This window comes from Epinephelus fuscoguttatus, linkage group LG4, assembly GCF_011397635.1.
Source record: "Epinephelus fuscoguttatus linkage group LG4, E.fuscoguttatus.final_Chr_v1".
Taxonomy (NCBI): Eukaryota; Metazoa; Chordata; class Actinopteri; order Perciformes; family Serranidae; genus Epinephelus; species Epinephelus fuscoguttatus.
Genome location: NC_064755.1, coordinates 46,592,565 through 46,614,031, shown reverse-complemented (window position 1 = coordinate 46,614,031; position 21,467 = coordinate 46,592,565). Strand labels below are relative to the sequence as shown.

At 43.9% G+C, this 21,467-nt stretch overlaps 1 protein-coding gene across 2 annotated transcripts; it reads left to right on the top strand.

Annotated features, from left to right (window-relative positions):
- Positions 1-3,782: 3,782 nt before the first annotated feature.
- On the top strand, positions 3,783-19,967 carry LOC125887784 (transmembrane emp24 domain-containing protein 6-like). Of its 2 annotated transcripts, none has more exons than XM_049574849.1 (5): positions 3,783-3,800; positions 4,193-4,463; positions 6,149-6,275; positions 6,363-6,517; positions 8,538-9,494. In XM_049574849.1, the coding sequence occupies exons 2-5, from the start codon at positions 4,263-4,265 to the stop codon at positions 8,757-8,759; spliced, it is 705 nt and encodes a 234-aa protein (XP_049430806.1). In that variant the 5' UTR covers positions 3,783-3,800; positions 4,193-4,262; the 3' UTR covers positions 8,760-9,494. The 2 variants fall into 2 exon arrangements, 1 of the variants encoding a protein (XP_049430806.1); XR_007449203.1 differs by lacking the exons at positions 3,783-3,800; positions 8,538-9,494 and adding exons at positions 14,751-15,339; positions 19,850-19,967 and having other exon boundaries at positions 4,110-4,463.
- Positions 19,968-21,467: the final 1,500 nt, after the last annotated feature.

Sequence of the window (21,467 nt, the reverse complement as noted above, 5' to 3'; positions counted from 1 at the left end):
ACATTACTGCTGTTGTCCACAGGGGGCGCCAAATTCAACACAAAATGAAAGTTCCTTGTAGTTGCTTTAAGAGACTTTCAGAGTAACACTGACCTTTATCAGTGTATAAGGAGCAATAAAAGATAAAACTTACTCCTAAAAAGGATTTTAAATCACAACTAATTCACAAAGTCATTATTTAATTACTCGTGTGTGGCTTGAAACTCTCCTCTTTCTATCGTCTATGGTAACACACCTTCATGATTGTGTACATCACATTCATGTGCTGTTGGTTAAATTATAACCGCCGTAAAGTTTACCTTTTAGTTTGAACTGTAAAACAACAGACTGTCTTTGTGTCTACCTAAGGAGCAATTTATTATAACTGTGTCCTGAATACACAGTGTAAACAATGGATAAGTCTGGTATTATATATTTTTCTTATTGTCAATAAATCCCATGAAAAGACCAAAACCAGCAATGTGTCAGTCCGTCTCTCAACATGTTCTAACTTCCTGTCTGTGGCTGTCAGCTCATTGGTTCCTTCTGAAGATGTAAATCTTTAGAAACACAAATATACTGATGTGTAGTTTCATTAAAAAGCGAGTCACTGTAGTTGTAACAACTGTTCCAAGAATAGGAGAAGAAAGTACCTTTGATAGGGATTATTTCCAGCTGCGGCTTATTGAATATTAAAAGAATACTTCACTCACAACATGACTATTGGATATCACTTGTTCACCATGTCAATCAATCAATTTTATTTATAAAGCCCAATATCACAAATCACAGTTTGCCTCACAGGGCTTTACAGCATACGACATCCCTCTGTCCTTATGACCCTCACAGCTGATCAGGAAAAACTCCCCAAAAAACCCTTTAACGGGGAAAAAAATGGTAGAAAGCTCAGGAAGAGCAACTGAGGAGGGATCCCTCTTCCAGGACGGACAGACGTGCAATAGATGACGTACAGATGTTTTATTGAACTCATAAAGAAAACTTAATTATTTCTCGCATGCCTCCACAGTGAACAGAGAATCCAAAGACTTATTTAATTAAGTAAACAGGGACTACATTTAACAACAGCAAACTATATCAAAACATACGTTTACAAACTCTCACACAGCTAATGCAGGACAATCCAAGTCTTATACATATGTATATATACATATATATATGTTTTCTTTAGTGCATAATCACCTGAAAACAAGAATTGCCTTGATTTTGTTACCTTAAAATGAGCAGTTTATATCTACTTAGGGAGTGGGTTCTCGTCCACCAAGATCGGTATATTGCACTGCCATGTTCCTACAGTAGCCCAGAATAGACAAATCAAACACTGGCTCTAGATAGAGACATTTGTGTTTTCACGTAGGCCACCGTAGTTAGACGCCCTTCTGCTACAAGCAGTGTCATAAAAACACTGATTTTTAAATGTGACATTTTCAACATCCCGGTTCATAAAAGAAAAAGGTGAGCTAACATTAGCACGTGGTAGGCTGACATTAGCACGTGGTAGACTGACATTAGCACGTGGTAGGCTGATATTAGCACGTGGTAGGCTGATATTAGCACGTGGTAGGCTGACATTAGCACGTGGTAGGCTGATATTAGCACGTGGTAGGCTGATATTAGCACGAGGTAGGCTGACATTAGCACGTGGTAGGCTGATATTAGCACGTGGTAGGCTGATATTAGCACGAGGTAGGCTGACATTAGCACGTGGTAGGCTAACATTAGCACGAGGTAGGCTGACATTAGCATGTGGTAGGCTAACATTAGCACGAGGTAGACTGATATTAGCACGTGGTAGGCTGATATTAGCACGAGGTAGGCTGATATTAGCATGTGGTAGGCTAACATTAGCACGAGGTAGGCTGACATTAGCACGTGGTAGGCTAACATTAGCACGAGGTAGGCTGATATTAGCACGTGGTAGGCTAACATTAGCACGAGGTAGGCTGACATTAGCACATGGTAGGCTGATATTAGCACGAGGTAGGCTGACATTAGCACGTGGTAGGCTAACATTAGCACGTGGTAGGCTGATATTAGCACGAGGTAGGCTGACATTAGCACGTGGTAGGCTAACATTAGCACGAGGTAGGCTGACATTAGCACGTGGTAGGCTGACATTAGCACGTGGTAGGCTAACTTTAGCATGAGGTAGGCTGACATTAGCATGTGGTAGGCTAACATTAGCACGTGGTAGGCTGATATTAGCACGAGGTAGGCTGACATTAGCACGTGGTAGGCTAACATTAGCACGAGGTAGGCTGACATTAGCACGTGGTAGGCTGACATTAGCACGTGGTAGGCTAACTTTAGCATGAGGTAGGCTGACATTAGCATGTGGTAGGCTGACATTAGCACGTGGTAGGCTGACATTAGCACATGGTAGGCTGACATTAGCACGTGGTAGGCTGACATTAGCACATGGTAGGCTGATATTAGCACGAGGTAGGCTGACATTAGCACGTGGTAGGCTGACATTAGCACGTGGTAGGCTGACATTAGCACGTGGTAGGCTGATATTAGCATGAGGTAGGCTGACATTAGCACGTGGTAGGCTGATATTAGCACGTGGTAGGCTGACATTAGCACATGGTAGGCTGACATTAGCACGTGGTAGGCTGATATTAGCACGTGGTAGGCTGACATTAGCACGTGGTAGGCTGACATTAGCACGAGGTAGGCTGACATTAGCACGTGGTAGGCTGATATTAGCACGAGGTAGGCTGACATTAGCACGTGGTAGGCTGATATTAGCACGAGGTAGGCTGACATTAGCACGTGGTAGGCTGATATTAGCACGAGGTAGGCTGACATTAGCACGTGGTAGGCTAACATTAGCACGAGGTAGGCTGATATTAGCACGAGGTAGGCTGACATTAGCACGTGGTAGGCTAACATTAGCACGAGGTAGGCTGACATTAGCACGTGGTAGGCTGACATTAGCACGTGGTAGGCTAACTTTAGCATGAGGTAGGCTGACATTAGCATGTGGTAGGCTGACATTAGCACGTGGTAGGCTGACATTAGCACATGGTAGGCTGACATTAGCACGTGGTAGGCTGACATTAGCACATGGTAGGCTGATATTAGCACGAGGTAGGCTGACATTAGCACGTGGTAGGCTGACATTAGCACATGGTAGGCTGACATTAGCACGTGGTAGGCTGACATTAGCACATGGTAGGCTGATATTAGCATGAGGTAGGCTGACATTAGCACGTGGTAGGCTGATATTAGCACGTGGTAGGCTGACATTAGCACATGGTAGGCTGACATTAGCACGTGGTAGGCTGATATTAGCACGAGGTAGGCTGACATTAGCACATGGTAGGCTGACATTAGCACGTGGTAGGCTGACATTAGCACGTGGTAGGCTGACGGCCCACCTGCAACGTGCCAAACAAACACTGGAGACACACTAATTTTTACCAGTTTAAATCAGCAGGTCTGTTTATTTTAGAGAGGAAGAGACCTCTGTGGATATTTCGGCTCGCAGGTAAAACCTCCTGAACAATGAACACTGAAGGAGAAGTTTCAGCTGGTTGCAATCTTTAATTCTCACCGCTAGAGGCCAATATGTCCCCTAAATCATACACAGTGGACCTTTAAGTGAAAGAAGTGTTTTTGTTAGATAAGAGACACATTCAGTAGATGGAGGCTGCCAGATTAACAACCAGTGTTACTAATTTTGGCCACAAGATGGCAGTATCAAATCCCCCTAAATCTTAAACACTGAACCTTTAAAGAGGCACATTAATTTAATGTAAATGTGAGTTTTCCACTGGTGTCTCTTGCTCCGTCACCAGGTATGTACAGCAAGACTCTTTAAAACTACATAAACTTTAAAGGAACAGTTCACCTTTTTGGGAACCTCACTGTTTTGATGTATAACCACTCTCTGTAAAACTGCAAATTATGTTTTTTCCACTTCTCTACGCTAAGCTAACTGGCTTCATATTTACCACACAAATATAAGGGCGGTATCAGTCTCCTGAGCTAATTCTCTGCCAGGAAGCTAAGTCTATTCCTTTAAAGTGAACACAGGTAAGGTAAAACAGGTTGGATGCAGCTTCTGTGATGTTTATGGTAAAGTTTCATGAAACCTGAAACACAAACGGTGCATGGTAGTGATTCATTGATACGTTATCACAGCGTTGTGACTGAGACTTTGTAGATGTGGTTAATAATTCTTTTCCAGCTGATATCAAAGAATCAACAGAAGGACGCAGCGAGTTCCTTCATGTCCTCGTCCACAGTGAGCTGCAGTCATGTTGCTGACCACTCTGCTCGTCCTGTTGAGCTCTCAGTGCGTCTGGACCAGAAAGTCTGAACCTGTCCTGGATGAGGCGGATGCAGGTTTCTTCAGGGGGTCGGACAGGTATGACTTCGCTGTGGAGGTGCCTGCCGCAGGGATGGAGTGTTTCTGGCACTTTGCCCATCAGAGTGGAAGCTTCTACCTGACGTACATGGTGAGAGTTGATCACTGAACACCTGGATTGGGTTTCATCATGTCTGCAGAGATACATGTGTTTGTAAGCTGATGTGTGTTATGAGCTGAACGCACAGTGAGGTCTGTGTGCCTCTTGTTCTCAGGCTTATCACACTGACTTTCAAGGTGATCCAGTTTGACTTCTGAACATGTGATCATTGTCCGTGTCAGCACAGCATTAGTGTGCGTAAAAGCTTTCCCATAGCCTGTGTGGAAACACAGATATGTGCGTACAGTATATAGTTTATGGTTATTAGATATGAGAGACTTGGGTCCTCTTCTTTGTTCTGGATTTTTCTCCTCTTCAAAGCTATACGTCTATCAGCACTTCTTTCCAGTCCTCAAACACAAACGTGCAAAAATGCAGCTTCATGACTGAAAGATTTCAAATTGAACGTCTACGCTAGGGCTCAGAAACCTTGCAGATCATTTGGCTGAAGCTGCTCTTGCTTTGTACTGATTCTAACAGTGAAACAAAGAGCGACCCTGCTGCACAGGAACCAGTGAAGGGAAGCAGGGACACTTTGCTCAGATTCAACCAGCTGTGTGGCATCACAGTGTGTGCAGATGCAGAGGTCAAACACCGCTCATCTGCACACACTGTGATGCCACACAGCTGGTTCAGGATCAGCAAAGTTTCCCTTTATATTCATTGTCTTGTGTGGCGATCAGCAGTGATGTGGTGGTTCACTTTCACACTGTCATCTGTAGCCTATAGTTCGGCTTTAGCTTCTAACTATCTTTGTCTTTTTAACCTGTTGTTGCTGCTGAGTCAGTTTGACATCCTGGATACATCCTTCTGTCTGCTTCTCTCTGACATCACTGCTTCCTTTTTACAAAAATGTGATTCTTCAGGGAGTGCAGTTAGTGACGGTGTCGGCTCCATGCTTACTCAAACTTTTTGGACCATCACAAAGGGGCGGGGCTTAGTGAAAGGTCAATTTGCACACAGTAGCTTAAGTAATGCCACACTAGCAATAAGTATGCAAGCGTTAAATGCCATCTCATCTGCATGCCAAATGACCTCCTTTGCAGCCATTCTTATCGCAGCCACACACAAAGTCTTCTTTTATTTTGACACCTCTTTTCCTCACTTACCTCACTCCATTTACCTTTAACTGAGAGCATTATTTGCCCTTATTAAGATGAACATTTGTTTAATTTTACTCAAGTTATTATTGTGTGTTTGTTTTCTCATTCAAATCGCATGCGTGTTTTCTCCCCCACTTTATGTTTAACTGCAGTTTCTTGAGTTTTGGAAAGTAAACCTTCATGTGCAAAAGGAGAGTTTTATGGCTGATGCATTTGACTGTTGCCCACAAAAACAGACTTCTCTTTCTCAACCTCCTCCTTAATACAAAGACCTGCTCTACTCTGCCTCTGACTGGCTACTAATTGCCTTCCAGTAAAAACAGGAACATTGCTGAAGTGGGCTCAGCAGCCAATAGCAGGCTCACTAGCTAAGAACGCTGAAGTAAATCTTTGGGTATTTCAGCTCTCATGGACAAAGCAGTGGCGTTTTATGTGTCAGACGGGCCGTTCTTTGTGTACTTCGTAGTTTCTGGACAACAGTGGAGCTTTATGGCTGAGAAAGAAACTATATCAGGCTGGAGATACACACAGTAGCTGATGTGGTTTGTTGACTTGTTTAATTGATGAACACAGGTACAGTGGGTAACGGGGATGGCGAACAATCATCGGTTGTTTGTGACAGTCCACTCACCGCAGGGCGCTCTCATGGCTTCAAAGAACGATGCCGTCGGTCAGATGAACTTCCAAACTGAGGTGACAGGTGAGATCATCACAAACACGCATTATATATCAAAGAGTTATATCTATCTATATTGTCTCTGAGGTAACTGCAGTGTCCTCCCTACAGGTTTTTACCGGATGTGTCTTGGGAACCGTAACAACCAGTTCGGAGGCATCAGGGTCTTTGTGAACTTTGGTGTCATCTACGAAGGTTTCGAGGAGTCAAAGACCGAGATGGAGGAGGAAGTGAAAGTCCTCAACAACACGTTGGCTGGTATCGAGGTATTTACGTCAATTCAATTCCATTCATGTTGTATCTGGACGTGGAAAGTCCATGTCTAAACGTTGATATGTGACGAGGCCGGAGTGGGAATGTGTTACCCTCCCACCCATCCATGTGGACTTTCTCGCTCTTCATAATACCTTACGTGCTCTCAGTGTCAATATTGCTGTTATATAGCTGAAAGCCTGATGCATCTTATAAAGATGCTTCACAGTCCGAGGGGCTTGACAACACGTCAGTACTTGACAACCTGGGGATGAGAACAGGCTGATAGTACTGGAGAAAAATCTGAATAAACACTAATTAAATAATTTATCTTACCCTCTTTTCCAGATTTTGGGACAAAGTTAGCAAACTTAAAATTAAACAGTCAATCCAATGTTTTGCTAATCTGAACACAAGAATATTTCAGGGTTTAGTCGAGCCATTTAATAGGACATTAACTCTTTGGGCTCTAGTTTGGCAGACCGGGCACAGCAGAGGTGTAGCGCACCTGCGCTTTGCCAACTGGGTGTGGCCAGGTGGATTTTGGCACACCATGCGCCTGGCGCAGCTACTCCTCTTTCCCACCTCTGTCCCTCCTACCTGCGCAAGTCAGAAAGAGGGAGGAGAGAAGGCGTGGAGTGGGTTTAACACACATCACACCAATCAAATGAGCCCCTCTCCTCGCCCTTAAATGCGCCGCACAAAGGCGTAATGAGAGTTTACTCAGTTCGCCATGGCAGAAGAGAGCAGCAGCGTCAGACGGCCAAACTTCTCCCAGGAGGAAACTGATGTTTTGGTCCGGGAGGTCTGCTCGCAGTGTCCGAATATATGGAACTGCAAGCAGACCTCCACGGGCTGATGATGCAAAGGTAGCCTGGGAGGAGGTCACCACAGTTGTAAATCAATGTTGCATTTCTCTCGTGCGCGTGCGCTCTCTCTTTCTCTCTCGCAGTCTCACTCTGTTTCTTTTCTTTTGACTTTTCTAAGATGGCAGATGCTGAATATATACTCCCTATCTGATGCTGTGGCTGTTTGTGGTTGGCTGAGAGGGATGTGAACTCATTAGTTTGCAGCTGTGTTAATCAAATCAGGTTGGGTTTCCATTACGCGTGCCAAACGGTGCCAATCCCCTTTGATCTGACATCAGATGTGACGGGACAGTCGATATAGAGATACATTTATGTGCTGATTGCAGATAGTTGCATTGAATAGTGGTTTTGTGGGTATTTATTGCATCATTAATGTGCCTATATTCTGGAAACCTGCCTGTGAGGTTTTGGTGACGTGTGCACACTGTCCGCCGGTCAGCCAAACTTCGGCTTACACCGGCTGCGCTCCACCTGCGCTGACAGTAGACCTGGTTTCAGCTGGCGAGCTTTTAGTGCACCTTCGGCGAAGCCTTTTGGCACGAAACTGTCACTGCGCCAAGCTGGATCTGTCGACAGCTCCCCCTGCTGCGCCGCCACACCCATCTCAGCGCACCTCAGTCTGCCAAACTACCAAACTGAGCCCACCTCGGGTTGCGCTGCTCGAAACTAGCTCTGCGCGGGGTTCGCCACCCTGCGCCACCCTGCGCCGCGCCGGGAAACTAGAGGCCATTGACTCATTTCACCCAAATCACACAGCTCACACACTTCCTCCTCTGAATCAACAGACCTCAGTGACCAGACAGAGTGGTGACTCTAAAGTTCTTTGGCTTTTAGATAAACCAGAGGTAACATCTGATTCAGGGCCAAACGTCTGTGTGATATGCGCATATGTCCTTAATTTTGGCTTTGAGTGAATATGTTCAACACATTTCTTTTTTTAAGATTTCAATAATGAGTTACCATTAGAGCACAAACTGTCCCTGTGGATGTACAGCATAGCCACCTTCTCACAAATTACTTAAAGCATTTTGCCCATGAAGAACTGTGTTTATATTCATTATAATGTTTTGGAGTTTGACCAACTACAGGTACTTCCACATGTGACTGTGCTTAGCCTGTAGTTTACTATGATGTGAAACTATAAACTGTACCATGTCTGGTTTAGGGCAGTGTGCAGAAGCTCCAGAATCAGATCTTCCACATGTGGCGTCATTACAACTTTGCCCGCATGAGGAAAGGGAAGGATCACTACCTCCTCCAGTCCAACTTCAACTACGTCACCTGGTGGTCAGCCACCCAAAGCCTCGTCATCGTCCTGGCGGGATACATGCAGCTCCACGTCCTCAAAAGACTCTTCCACACGGACTCCAGCAGGCCGCGATGCTGACAGAAGAACTTCCACACCACTTCCAGGAGGCTGCTTTCACCAGCTGCCATGACCTCTACTGTCTCACATCAGAGTTTCACATTGGAAAAGATAAAAGATAGTGCGCACTTTCTGAAGCTAGAGAATACAAACAACTTTCCGAAAGACATTTGTTTCCTAAATGTTCTTTTGTGGCCTTAAATTTGTTCATGTAGCCACCAAGACGTCTCACAACTTATTGTCTCCAGTTCTAGGTCATATCTCTCAGATACGTCAGACGGCTCTTTTACAAAATGTCTTATGATGCCACTCATGAAATAAAATGCTCTACATTTATCTGTTGATATCCAAAATTTGGCTGTCAAAAACAGCTGCAGAGCATCGACTGATCTCAGAAATACATGGTATGACTTCTTAACATCAGGGCTCATTTATACTTCCTTCACTTACAAAAATAGATGTGTCCATCTCAAACGTTGTGAACATCACTGCCCTCATACTTCATGCGTCCTTTAAGATGGCATCGATACAGCCAACAGATGGCACTACAGGACAGAGTCAAAAGCATCACACAACAACAAACAAGGTGATGGTGGAGGAGGTCGTAATAACAAATCTGTTGATGGAGGCAGCGTTGTAGACAGCAGTGATTTGGCCATTAAATACACCGTGACATGTAAATACAGAATTACTTTGCTTTTGTTACCGATTCGTTCAGTTATGCCATTTTTAAAACATCTTTGTCGTCTCCTTCAGTCACACCTCGCTTGAACTACACTACACTGCATCCACGATCTCCAGTGGTACTGCTGCATCTCCTCCGTATCTGTAAGCTTTCAGAAAATGTTCCCATGTGGACAAAATGGACGAGGAGTACGTACAGTAGGTTTCATCCATGTCGTCTACTTTTGTAATGCTGAGCAAAAATGAGCCCTTAGGCTACACTCTACAAAATAACCCGTGGTTTAACTTTAAACAATTGTGGTAACAAACTGCATGCATCTCTTTAAGTAGTTCTAACTCTGCCCTCACTGAGTCAATCCCATGAATCTTTTATAATCCGACAAACTCGATTATATTAGTACAACCAACATGATTTGCTTTGACCTCAAAAAATTTAATTAAGTTGAACCAACTTAATATTCTTCCAAAAGTTGTGGTGATATTTACAGGTTAAATTATTTTATTTGAGATATTGTAAATTATTTATTTTAATTTCTCCTAAATAGAAAACGTTAAATATGCGCTACATAGTGCTCTGAACTCCTCCAGTTGAAAAACTTCAACTCAGAGCAGAAGAAATGCTCCACGTCATCTCCATTGTCCAATCAGATGATTTGAGAGGCGGGGCTTCTGTGGTGGTCATGACAACAAGTTTACAGCTGGTAACCAATGGAGGAGAAACTGGTGGTAGTGGTTGCTGGATACCCAGAGCTATACGGCCTGATGATAGACAGCAGGTTGTCAAACTGCCCCTGAGTCATCCTAAAATCTGCCTGTAAACGTCCATGATGGAGGAGAAGCTCCTGGACCAACTGGTGGTACTCCCCATGATCCAGCCTCTTTTTTAGGGTCTCATGTACCCACACAGATCTCTGTTTATCTGCTGACAGCCTCTCACCCTCAACCAGAGCTACAGACAGCACCCTCTGCCTCAACAGCTGAGTAAGTAATTACTGGGGGGAAAACAGTACATTGGTTACACAGAAAGGTTAGGGTCAGGAGGCGATGGCGTGGCTGCCTGACAGCGTTTCATTTACTAGTGGCGTCCAATTTAAAGGGAAAAAAAGGGCCTGCAAAACACCTCCTGTGTGATCGCAGCCTTACACTGTATTAGCAACGGAGCAGGGCTGTCGTACTCGAGCCTGTGCTGTACTTGGTTCCCTGTTTGCACCACTGGAGACCTGATTTTTACCATGGCACAGCCGGCTAGCCGTGGGCTACTCTTGACTAGAGCTGACAAGTTGCGCTCAGTCACTCGGCCACTCGGTAAGTATTGTTGTTTGTATGTAGTTGTAAGACAACCAGTGTTGTCTTTTCCAGAGTGCACCTGAATGTAGAAACCTGTAATGGACCTCAGTGATTAGTTTGATGTTAGATCACAATTTTAGCTTTGAAAGACACTATCGCCAATTTTGGTCTTGAATAGGACTCGACTTGCTCTGGAGTCTGTCTTGACTTGGTCTCGACTGGACCTCGTTTTGGACTTGACTTGGACCCGGTTAAGGTGGTCTTGACTACAGCCCTGCAACCTCCAGCAGCCTGTTGGAATACACTAAGAACCCTGAATATATGAATGGACGCAGGTTAAAAAGCTTTGATGTGAAAGTCTCAGTAAGTTTGTGTGAATGACGTTGTTGTTTTCCTGATAGGAAACCTCGCAGTCTAATTTTCCTGTACTGGATGCCAGAGCTTTTGATGCCAGCAGGCTCTTGCTGTTCCATCCTCAAATTGGACAAACAGGTTTAACTAACAAATGCTTGTGTTCATTTCCTGACAGACAAGACGAGATTTTTTCCTGTAAGTGCTCACATTACTGATGGATGCCAGAGCTCTTGATCACTGATGTGTTTGATGCCAGGGGGCTCTTTCCGTTGCAGCCTTGAAGTGGACGAACAGGTTTGTTGTGATGGCGTCTGTGGCGCGTTGTGGGCACAGCGTCAATGATGTCATGAATGTTTCAGGGGAAAACCCGAGAGGAAAAAGAAAGTTAAAGTGATACCTTGATACAAATGCATATTCAGTTTCTTTAATTTACACGCCTTAACTAAAACTTTGCAGCTTTATGAGATCTGACATAATCACTGCTGTCATATGAAAACTTTTTAATTTTCATGGGCTTTAAAATCTGCTCAGTTTTTAGTTTTGTGCCAAATAATACATTTATCAGATAATCCAGTTGGTTTGTGACTGAATCACTGTGACGTCACTCTAACAACAACCGTCACTTCTGAGTAGACGGTAATTTATTTAAACTGAAGACATATGTAAAATCGGCAAACATTTTTATTTATTTATTTTTGTTGTTGTCATTTTTAGCTATAACATGTTAAAGATATATAGATTAACAAATGGTAAAACTAGGCAGCACTGATTCATATAAATCAAGATTACGTTACTGTATTGCCTATTTCTTTGACCCTCCTGCTCATATGTCCGTTACCATGGACCATATATTTATGATTATTTTATTCAGTTAAACAGGGCGGCACGGTGGTGTGGTGGTTAGCACTCTCGCCTCACAGCAAGAGGGTTGCCGGTTCGATGCCGGGCGTGGGAGCCCTTCTGTGCGGAGTTTGCATGTTCTCCCCGTGTCAGTGTGGGTTTCCTCCAGGTGCTCTGACATGTTCTCCCTGTGTCAGCGTGGGTTTCCTCCAGGTGCTCTGACATGTTCTCCCTGTGTCAGTGTGGGTTTCCTCCAGGTGCTCCGACATGTTCTCCCTGTGTCAGCGTGGGTTTCCTCCAGGTGCTCCGACATGTTCTCCCCGTGTCAGCGTGGGTTTCCTCCAGGTGCTCTAACATGTTCTCCCTGTGTCAGCGTGGGTTTCCTCCAGGTGCTCTGACATGTTCTCCCTGTGTCAGCGTGGGTTTCCTCCAGGTGCTCCAGCTTCCTCCCACAGTCCAAAGACATGCAGGTTAATTGGAGACTCTAAATTGTCCGTAGGTGTGAATGTGAGTGTGAATGGTTGTCTGTCTCTATGTGTCAGCCCTGTGATAGTCTGGTGACCTGTCCAGGGTGAACCCTGCCTCTCACCCAGTGTCAGCTGGGATAGGCTCCAGCCCCCCCGCGACCCTCAAGAGGATGAATCGGTTAGAAGATGAATGAATGAATGAATGAATGAATTCAGTTAAACAGTTAATATTCCTGTTATTAGCAATCAGCTGGTCAACCGTCAAATCAATGTGCTGTCATCCATCATTGCGGCTTCTGACAGTCGATGTGAGGTATCATCCGCTGAGCAGAGGATTGTGGGTCAGAATAGTCAGAAACGCATGCTGGCTTGCAAACCGAAACATCAGACTGGATGTAGTACTGTATATTTATGACATAGTGCATTGGACATGCTATGTATTGGGACATACTAAATCTTTTCCTGACATCGTATATAGTATGGTTGGATGGGTTTTGGACCACACAGTAAAAAACTGAGATTAAATGGTAAAACTCAGATTGCCGAATATTTCCCACCTCAAATGTTTTCAGAAACATGTTTTAGCTTCCTGTTTAACTGTGAGAGATCATTTCTTGCCAGCATGCCACCATTGGTTCAAATGGACACGTTTGCATGACCTCACCCCCAGCAGAAGCATTCACTGGTCCGTTGTGGCGCAGTGCATTCTGGTAGTTGTAGGTTGTCTCCCTCTTGAGCAAAGGTATCCTTTTCCTCTGTCTTCTCTGGTTCTGTAGCACCACTTTCAAAAGTATTTGCATTGACATCCTAGCGTGGTGAAACACCCCGTTAAGAGGGGATCTTTAATGGCCAGTATGAAGAGGAAGAATGAATTTCTCTTTAGATCTCTACCTGACTCTTGTTTAAAGACAAGATAAAGAATTTATCCTTTAATCCCTCAGTTCATCTGGAAATATAAAAAATACTCGTATTTGCAGATACATAACACACGTAATGGACTGTTTTTCAGACACCTATGCACACATTGCATTCAGGCAGACTGAAACTACATCTTCAGAAAATGTGTAAAAAATAATCACTTCTAGATATTAGAGGTTTTTGTGCCGACCACGGGCGGATTCTAAGGCAATAGATCCGTGGCACAGACATGATGGAGGGCCGCACCAGCTCTCTGACACAGAAGCAAGACACACAGACTTTATAGTTGTTTAGCATCTTTTGTAATTGTGGCACTCTCTGTGGTTTTGTGTGTGTGTGTGTGTGTGTGTGTGTGTGTGTGTGTCTGGGGTTGTTTTGCCCTTTTTAAGTCATCGTAGTTGCTTTCCATCTCTTCGTGGTCATTTTCAAACTCTTTGTTGTCATTTCGAGTGTTTGTAGTTGCCTAGCCTTTCCTTTTTGAGTCACACTGTAGTTGCTTTCCCGTTCTTTGTAGTCCCTCTGAGCCTCTTTGTCGTAGCTTTCTGTCTTCGTGGTCAATTTGTGTCTCTTTGTAGTTTTTTAACGTTTCTTTTTGGTCATTTTGAATCTCTTCCTGGTTGGTACGTGTTAATTTGAGTGACAGGTGAAAGCCACGGGAGCCCCTGACACTTTGGACCCTTAGGCTTGTGCCAGATAGGCCCGTTCAGTAATCCATCAATAGCGCCAAATACACAACGGACAGGTGAACATTTCAGTGTGTCAACACAAAAGTATTTAGGCTTTAATCAGCACAAAAGTACAGGAAAAGACATGATGGTAATAAAAAAGTGTGACTGAAGATGCAAACATTTTTTAAGCTCTTCCTGAAGAGTTTGTGAAGAAGACATAATTCGCTCACTTGAAACTCGCTCTTTCAAAAAACCAACGTGTGCAGAAAGTATCAACCCAGTTTCTGACACCTTCAGAATTTTATCTCAGGTTATCTTTGGTCACAAGACGTTGACAGCAGCTGTCCTTGAACCTGTCTCACAGTGCGACGTAAGTACCACCGTTTAGGTGCCACGACCAAAGATACGTTTCTCCCACAATGGTTGTCTTTCGTCTGGGACAGCCCAAAATCGCACATGTATACTGGCCATAAGACTAGAGACTTGAATTATACTTTGTCTCAAATGACTTGAAAACGGTTTAAATTAATTCTCAAGCAGTTTGGTTGTCTTCATGCGGAAACATTACCAGGCTCTACTGAGATTTGCTTTCACAGATAAGTTTCTTCACAAATCAAATGTGTCTCTTCAGCTCCAGTTCACCTGACTTCATCTTTACTAATTCACTTTAGCTCAGCTCAGTTACATGAGTAGCTTGCAGCTTTGTTTGTTTCAGTTTAGTAGTCTGGATGACTTTATTTCACTGTGGCACCGTTCCATTGCAGTCCAAGCTAACCACCTCTCTGTCTCCACAGCTAATCATGGATACCGTGGAACCAGTCTTGTCTCTGTGCTCGACCATCGACCAGATGGCTGAGAATGTGAAGGCCAACAAGGAGCACTGCCAACGAATTGCCTAGAGGGTCAGAGCACTGGAAGAACTGGTTGTCACTTAGGTTAAGTCTGAAGGAAACCAGGCACAGCTCATCGCCTGCCCAGTACCATCCCAACAGTGAAACATGGTGGTGACAGCATCAAGCTGTGGGGCTGTTTATCAGCAGCAGGGACTGGGAGACCAGACGGGATTGAGGGAAAGCTGAATGGACTAAAGTACAGACAGATCCTCAATGAAAATCTGTTCCACAGCACTCAGGACCTCAGACAAGGCCCAAGGTTCACCTTCCAGCATGACGATGACCCTCAGCACACAGCCAAGACAACACAGGAGTGGCTTAGGGACAACTCTGTGAATGTTCTGGAGCGGCCCAGCCAAAGCCCTGACTTGAACCTTATCGAACATCTCTGGAGAGACCTGAACATGGCTGTCCACCAATGGTCCCCATCCAACCTGACTGGGCTTGAGACGATCTGCGAAGAAGAATGTCAGAAAATCCCCCAATCCAGGTGTGTGGAGCTTGTTGCGTCATACCCAAAAAGGCTCGAGGCTGTAATTGCTGCCAAAGGTGCTTCAACTAAGTGCTGAGTAAAGGGTCTGAATACTTATGCCAATGTGACATTTCAGTTTTCCCCTTTTAATAAATTAGCAAAAATTTCTAAAATTGTATTTTCACTTTGTCACTGAGGGTGACTGTAAATAAGATACAGACCTATTTCTCAACGTCTAGTTTCACCTAGTCTTGCTCACCAGACCTTTCTCAAGAAAAGAAAGGTCTGGCTGGGCCGACTCTCACTTTGAGATTGGAGAAAAAAACGCCTCGGCTGCTTGTATTTCTTCCAACCAATCACAATCGTTCTGGGTGGTGCCACAGCAACAGTGCGCTTGCAAAAATATCGCCAGGGGGAAACAGGTTTTGGTGTAACACGCCCACAAAAATATCGCCTACAGGACGCGAACCATGGCAGAAAAATGGCTACATCCCCACAAGATCAAACACCGCAAAAGTTAGTCAAGGACGTGTTGAAAACTGCAACCGGAGGTGGTAGGGCGGGACTTCAGCGGGTGGCTCGTTCCGCCCAATGAGAGCGGCCTCATGCCTACGACCGAATCACAGCCGTGACGATATCACAGTACAACATCACTCCCTCTCGTGTGATATTGCTTAAATATGCCAATCAAGGGCACTTTTTGATACTTAAAGAACTCCCACTGCACTAGCCAGCACCTGGGCGTCAGCCACAACAGTGACGTGTAATGCACAAAACTAGCAAGTCTGAAGGTCTCAGTGTTTAGGTTACATTGCAACCTGTTCACCCATGGCCAGTAAAAACAACTGAAACAAAACAAACATGTAAACAACAACAGTACTTAAGTAGGATTTTAAATTCAAGACTCTTACTCATATTAATGTATTTTTACATTGTTGAATAAGTAGTGTTACGTAACAAAGGGTTCTGACTTACTTACTTATGTGTGCCATAGCACGCCAGCAGCAGAGCGCGTCTGTTGTAATCAGCTGAAACTACTGAAACCACACTGACCACAGAAGCGGCACACACCTGTGCAGGCGCTGGCTGCTCAATGCTATTTTTACACGGCACGCCATTTTTCTTTCTCCACGCGGCTCTGCGGCCCTCCAACAGGAAAAACTACACAGAACTGTGTAATTGAATTAAATCTGTTTTAATGATTCAAATAAAAACCTTATTGTACCAGAGGCAATGAGAAGCAGCAGAGCAACCTTGTGTTTCCTCATTCCACATTCAAATGATAAATTAAATCACTGCATCTTGTTGTTAAAATGATCCAGTTAATTAATTTAGTACCAGTTAATACCACCCACCCTTTCAAACGCTGCATAACCACTCAGTGTCTGTGACTGGTGCCAGCAGGTGTCAGCTCTGACAGCTTTAAACAGAAAGGCCAGGTTTGTTATGGTTTCTGGGAGTGGGTTGGCACATCATTGCAGATGACATGAATGTTTCAGGTGAAACTCAAATGCACTCTAATATTCTGACGCACCACTTGTCAAGATGTCTCAGGTAAATAATCTTTTAAGGGTTTTGATCATTTCTAACTGAAGTCCTTCTGAAACTTTGCTCCTTCATGAGATCTCATATTATCACTGCTGTCAAGTGAGAAGCTTTGTGACAATTCATATATTTGTTCGATAATTAAGTTGTTTTTAAATGGTTTGTTTTGCTAAAGAATCTGTCGTAAATCATAAAGGAACTCAAGATGTATGGAAGCGTGAAGAAAATTTTCCTAATAGGACAAATAAACTAATCTAATCTAATCTAATCTAACATTTAAAAGATATGACTTTGGATAGGAAACTGTTTTTGCTTGCTGTAATCACTCCTCCTCTCATTAAGAGATTGACTTCTAATGCCATATCAATGTAATCTAAAGGCAACACAGAATCCAGTCGTAATTATATGCACAAATATGTTATAAAGTTTATCTTCAGCTAATATTTAGCTTTTCCCTCAAAGTTGCAGCCTTTTCTATAACCAGATTCACTCACTGTTTCCTGTCTGAACTGCACACAAAGACAGAATTTGGTACTAAAAAAACTGTAACTTTGAATGATATCCTCATGACTTGTCTAATTAAGACTGCTGGAGCCTCACATTAACTTCTTATAACGGCCAGTGTGAACAGGAGGAATAATTACAGCAGGCAAAACCTGTTTAGATGTTTGTATAGACGACTGACTGGATAAAATGTGAACCCCCTTGATTCCTAGTTTATCTAAAACATGAAAAGTGCTCACCTTTGGAGATGTGTGGATTTAAGTAGAGATAACTGTGATACATGCTGTGGGCCCTTTTCTCTTACTGAAACCTGCACATATTATATACAGGTAGAATGATTTTGCACCTACAAGAAATGTGTTTAAAAACTCAGCTATGAGACAGGTTTTACAGGCAGATGCTGGTGGTTGTTGTGCCAACACACACATGATGGACACACAAGTTGTACAACAGTATGTAGGACAGGACGTGCTGGTGAGAAGGGGGCTAACTGATGAAACGCCCTTCATGGCGAGTTTGTAAAATCAGTGAACAAAACACCAGTTGAGGTCATTAATATGAGAATAAGGTTTATTTCCAAATAGGTTTTTATTCACAAGGAACAGACATAAACATATTGCGGAACTAATTTAAGGCACCAATTAACCTGCATGTCTTCAATGTAGGAGGAGGGCTGGAGCATTCATTTTCTAACCCACGCTGACACAGGGAGAACATGTCAGAGCACCTGGAGGAAACCCACGCTGACACAGGGAGAACATGTAAGAGCACCTGGAGGTGCCCAGCTTCCTGACACAGGAAAGACATGTCAGGTTAATTGATAACCTAAATTGTCCGTAGGTGAGAATGTGAGTGTGAATGGTTGCACCTGTGTCAGCCCTGTGATAGTCTGGGAGAACTGTCCAGGGCACCTGGAACCCACACTGACACAGGAGAACATGTAGCAGCTGGAGAAACCCACACTGACACAGGAGAACATGTTAAAGCACCTGGACTAAAAGACCCACACTGACAACAGGTGGAGAACATGTCAGAGCACCTGGAGAATCACACTGTTGTTCTGTAACTGCTGTCAGAGCACCTGGAGAAAACCCACACTGACACGGGGAGAACATGTCAGAGCACCTGGAGGAAACCCACACTGACACAGGAAGAACATGTCAGAGCACCTGGAGGAAACCCATACTGACACAGGGAGAACATGTCGGAGCACCTGGAGGAAACCCATACTGACACAGGGAGAACATAATGTCAGCAATAAGGAAACCGCTCTATCTGTTTGCACAGGAGAACATGTCAGAGCACCTGGAAATACGCTGACACAGGTAGAACATAACACCTGTGGCCACGCTGACACAGGAGAACATAAAAAGTCAAACCAAAGAGGCAGATTTGGGATCGAACGACAGTGCTAACCACCACACCACCATGCCACCCTGTAGATAGAACAGTTACAATGAAAATACAGTGATACTAAGCCTGGAAAGCGGCATGGTGCAGTGGTTAGCATTGTCGCATCACATCAGGAGTGTTCCTGTTCACCAGACTTATTTAATTTTCAGTTCACTTCAGTTCACTTTGTGCAGTTCACAAGTTAGTTTAACTTCATCTTTACTGTGGCACTTTTCTATTTCAATCTAAGCTAACTTCCTCTCCTACAGTCCAAGACATGCAGGCAATTGATAACTCTAAATTGTCCGTAGGTGTGAATGTGAGTGTGAATGGTTGTCTGTCTCTATGTGTCAGCCCTGTGATAGTCTGGTGACCTGTCCAGGGTGAACCCTGCCTCTCACCCAGTGTCAGCTGGGATAGGCTCCACCCTCCACACCCGCTTTAAAGACTGGACTAAAAGACAGGACTTTCAACAGGTGGACAAAAAGTCAGAGACTCCTGATGAATCATGATGTTGTTCTGTAACTGCTGGAGAAGGAAATAAGCCGGTGTTTGTTGCACAACAGTTCAGAATATCAACTTAAAAGGCCAGTGTTCAAAACATGCTGTTTAAAGGTTGGCACTAATGACCACTTGATTCTGTCAGGTAGTTAATTGCTTTGAACAACTGCACAAGCGATGCTTCAGGAAGGAACAGGGTGAGAATAATGAACCGCTCTATCTGTTTGGGATGGAAAAACATAGAATGCGAAAAACTGTGGTTAAATTTGCAAAAATAAAATAACATACCTGTGGCACTGTGAAGGCAAAATAAAAAAGTCAAACCAAAGAGGCAGATTTGGTAAAACAGAGGATAAGTCAGCCTAAATAGCTCAGCCTGCACAGGTCCAAGACGTCAGGTTAGATGGCTCCACCCACCTCTAACAGACAGTCAGAGGCTGTCATTCACTTCAGCTCCTGTTCACCAGACTTATTTAATTTTCAGTTCACTTCAGTTCACTTTGTGCAGTTCACAAGTTAGTTTAACTTCATCTTTACTGTGGCACTTTTCTATTTCAATCTAAGCTAACTTCCTCTGTCTCTACAGAAAAACCAAGATCCACTGGGCAATGTCACAAACATCTTGTCCCTGGTGGATTTTACCTTGTCCCTGTGTTTTAAAGTCTACAACATGGCTCAGAATGTGAAGACCAACAGGGAGTGCTAAATTAAATTAGAGAGTCAGAGCACTGGACTGGTTCTCATCATGTCTGGTGGGGTCTTGTCATGATCTCTGGTGTTGTGGAGAACCCTCTGAGGGAACTCTGCACCACTCTGGCCTCTGCCAAGGGGCTGATGATGAAATACTCAAAAAGAAATTCTTTTCAGAAATTCCTGAAGTCCAGCAGCCACGAAGACGAGTTCCACATGCTGAATGAAAGACTCACTAATGACCACTTGATTCTGTCAGGTGCTCTGCAGATCGAGCACGGGAACATGCTGCACCAAGCGATGGAAACTTTTTCAGGAAGGAGACAGGGTGAGGAGTATTACAGTGGTCAGCCTCGTGGTGTCCCTGTTGGCACCCTGCCCCCCAGTCCAATGTATGGCTTCACAATCCCTATGTCTCACCCTAGCAATATCCACCCGCTGCCAATGTCCAACCCCATGCCCCATGGACCTCCCCCCAGCATCCAACCTCCCTCGCCTGTTCACTATACCATGCCACCCAGTCCTGTATCCGGAACCATTCCTCCTGGTCCTTTCTCCACCACCACTGTCCCCATGCCTGCCCCATGCTATGGTGTCCCCCATTCATATCCACACCCCAGCTCCCAAGTCTGTCCTAGTGTGCACCATGGCCCCCATGCTCCTCACCAGACCTATGGCCCCAATGACTTTTTCACCATAAACTAACTATCTGTTGTAAAAAGTTAGGTGGTCAGTGACTCTTATCCCACAAAATGAGGGAGAAATGCTATAGAAAGACATGGAAAGACCTCTGGGAAGACCAAAATATATGCATGTTATTATTATTTGCACTTTTTACTGCACTATGTATTGTACAGTACTTCTCAGACTAAATGTAACAGTTTGTTAAAGATTAAATTACAATTAAATCAAATCAATGGCTCCCAACATTTTTGTCTGGTGGGGGTCCCTTGTCATGTTCCAGATGTTTATAAGCTGTTAGCATTTTCACTAAATAGACATTTCCCCTCTAAACCTGCCCACGTGGTTCCAAAATAAATCTTTAAAACGAGAGGTATCAACAGCGTTTGCCATGGTACATAAGCTAGTATCATGGGTCATATTTGGGAACCACTAGACTAAACTAGCCAACTGTACAATGTTTGATGCAGTATTAACAATATGATTTGATATTTATAAAAGAAATATGCCACTCAAGGGCATTTTTTTCTGCAGAGACAGTACTTTTAATTTTGATACTTTAGGAGCCAATAACAATGATGTGACATACACAGAAATGATTCACCAACATCATGAAAGACTTTTGGAAAATAAATTACAATCACATTAAATATAACGTTACTGTTCGTAATAATACTACTTTATTTGGACCATTAGCTCCATGATACTAACTTGCTTGACATTAACAAATTACTTTGTTATAGCTCGCTGACTACCGTTAGCTTAGGAATTAGCTAATTGGCCACCACTGCCTTAACTTTTGGCTAACAGGAAAGAATCATTTTGCTTTGTAC

What these genes read in the sequence shown, in the direction of transcription:
- LOC125887784 (XM_049574849.1), top strand. Translation starts at nt 4,263, where the DNA reads ATGTTGCTGACCACTCTGCTCGTCCTGTTGAGCTCTCAGTGCGTCTGG. An exon ending in GCTTCTACCTGACGTACATG is followed by an intron (nt 4,464 to 6,148) that starts GTGAGAGTTGAT and finishes TGATGAACACAG; the next exon opens with GTACAGTGGGTAACGGGGAT. An exon ending in CTTCCAAACTGAGGTGACAG is followed by an intron (nt 6,276 to 6,362) that starts GTGAGATCATCA and finishes TCCTCCCTACAG; the next exon opens with GTTTTTACCGGATGTGTCTT.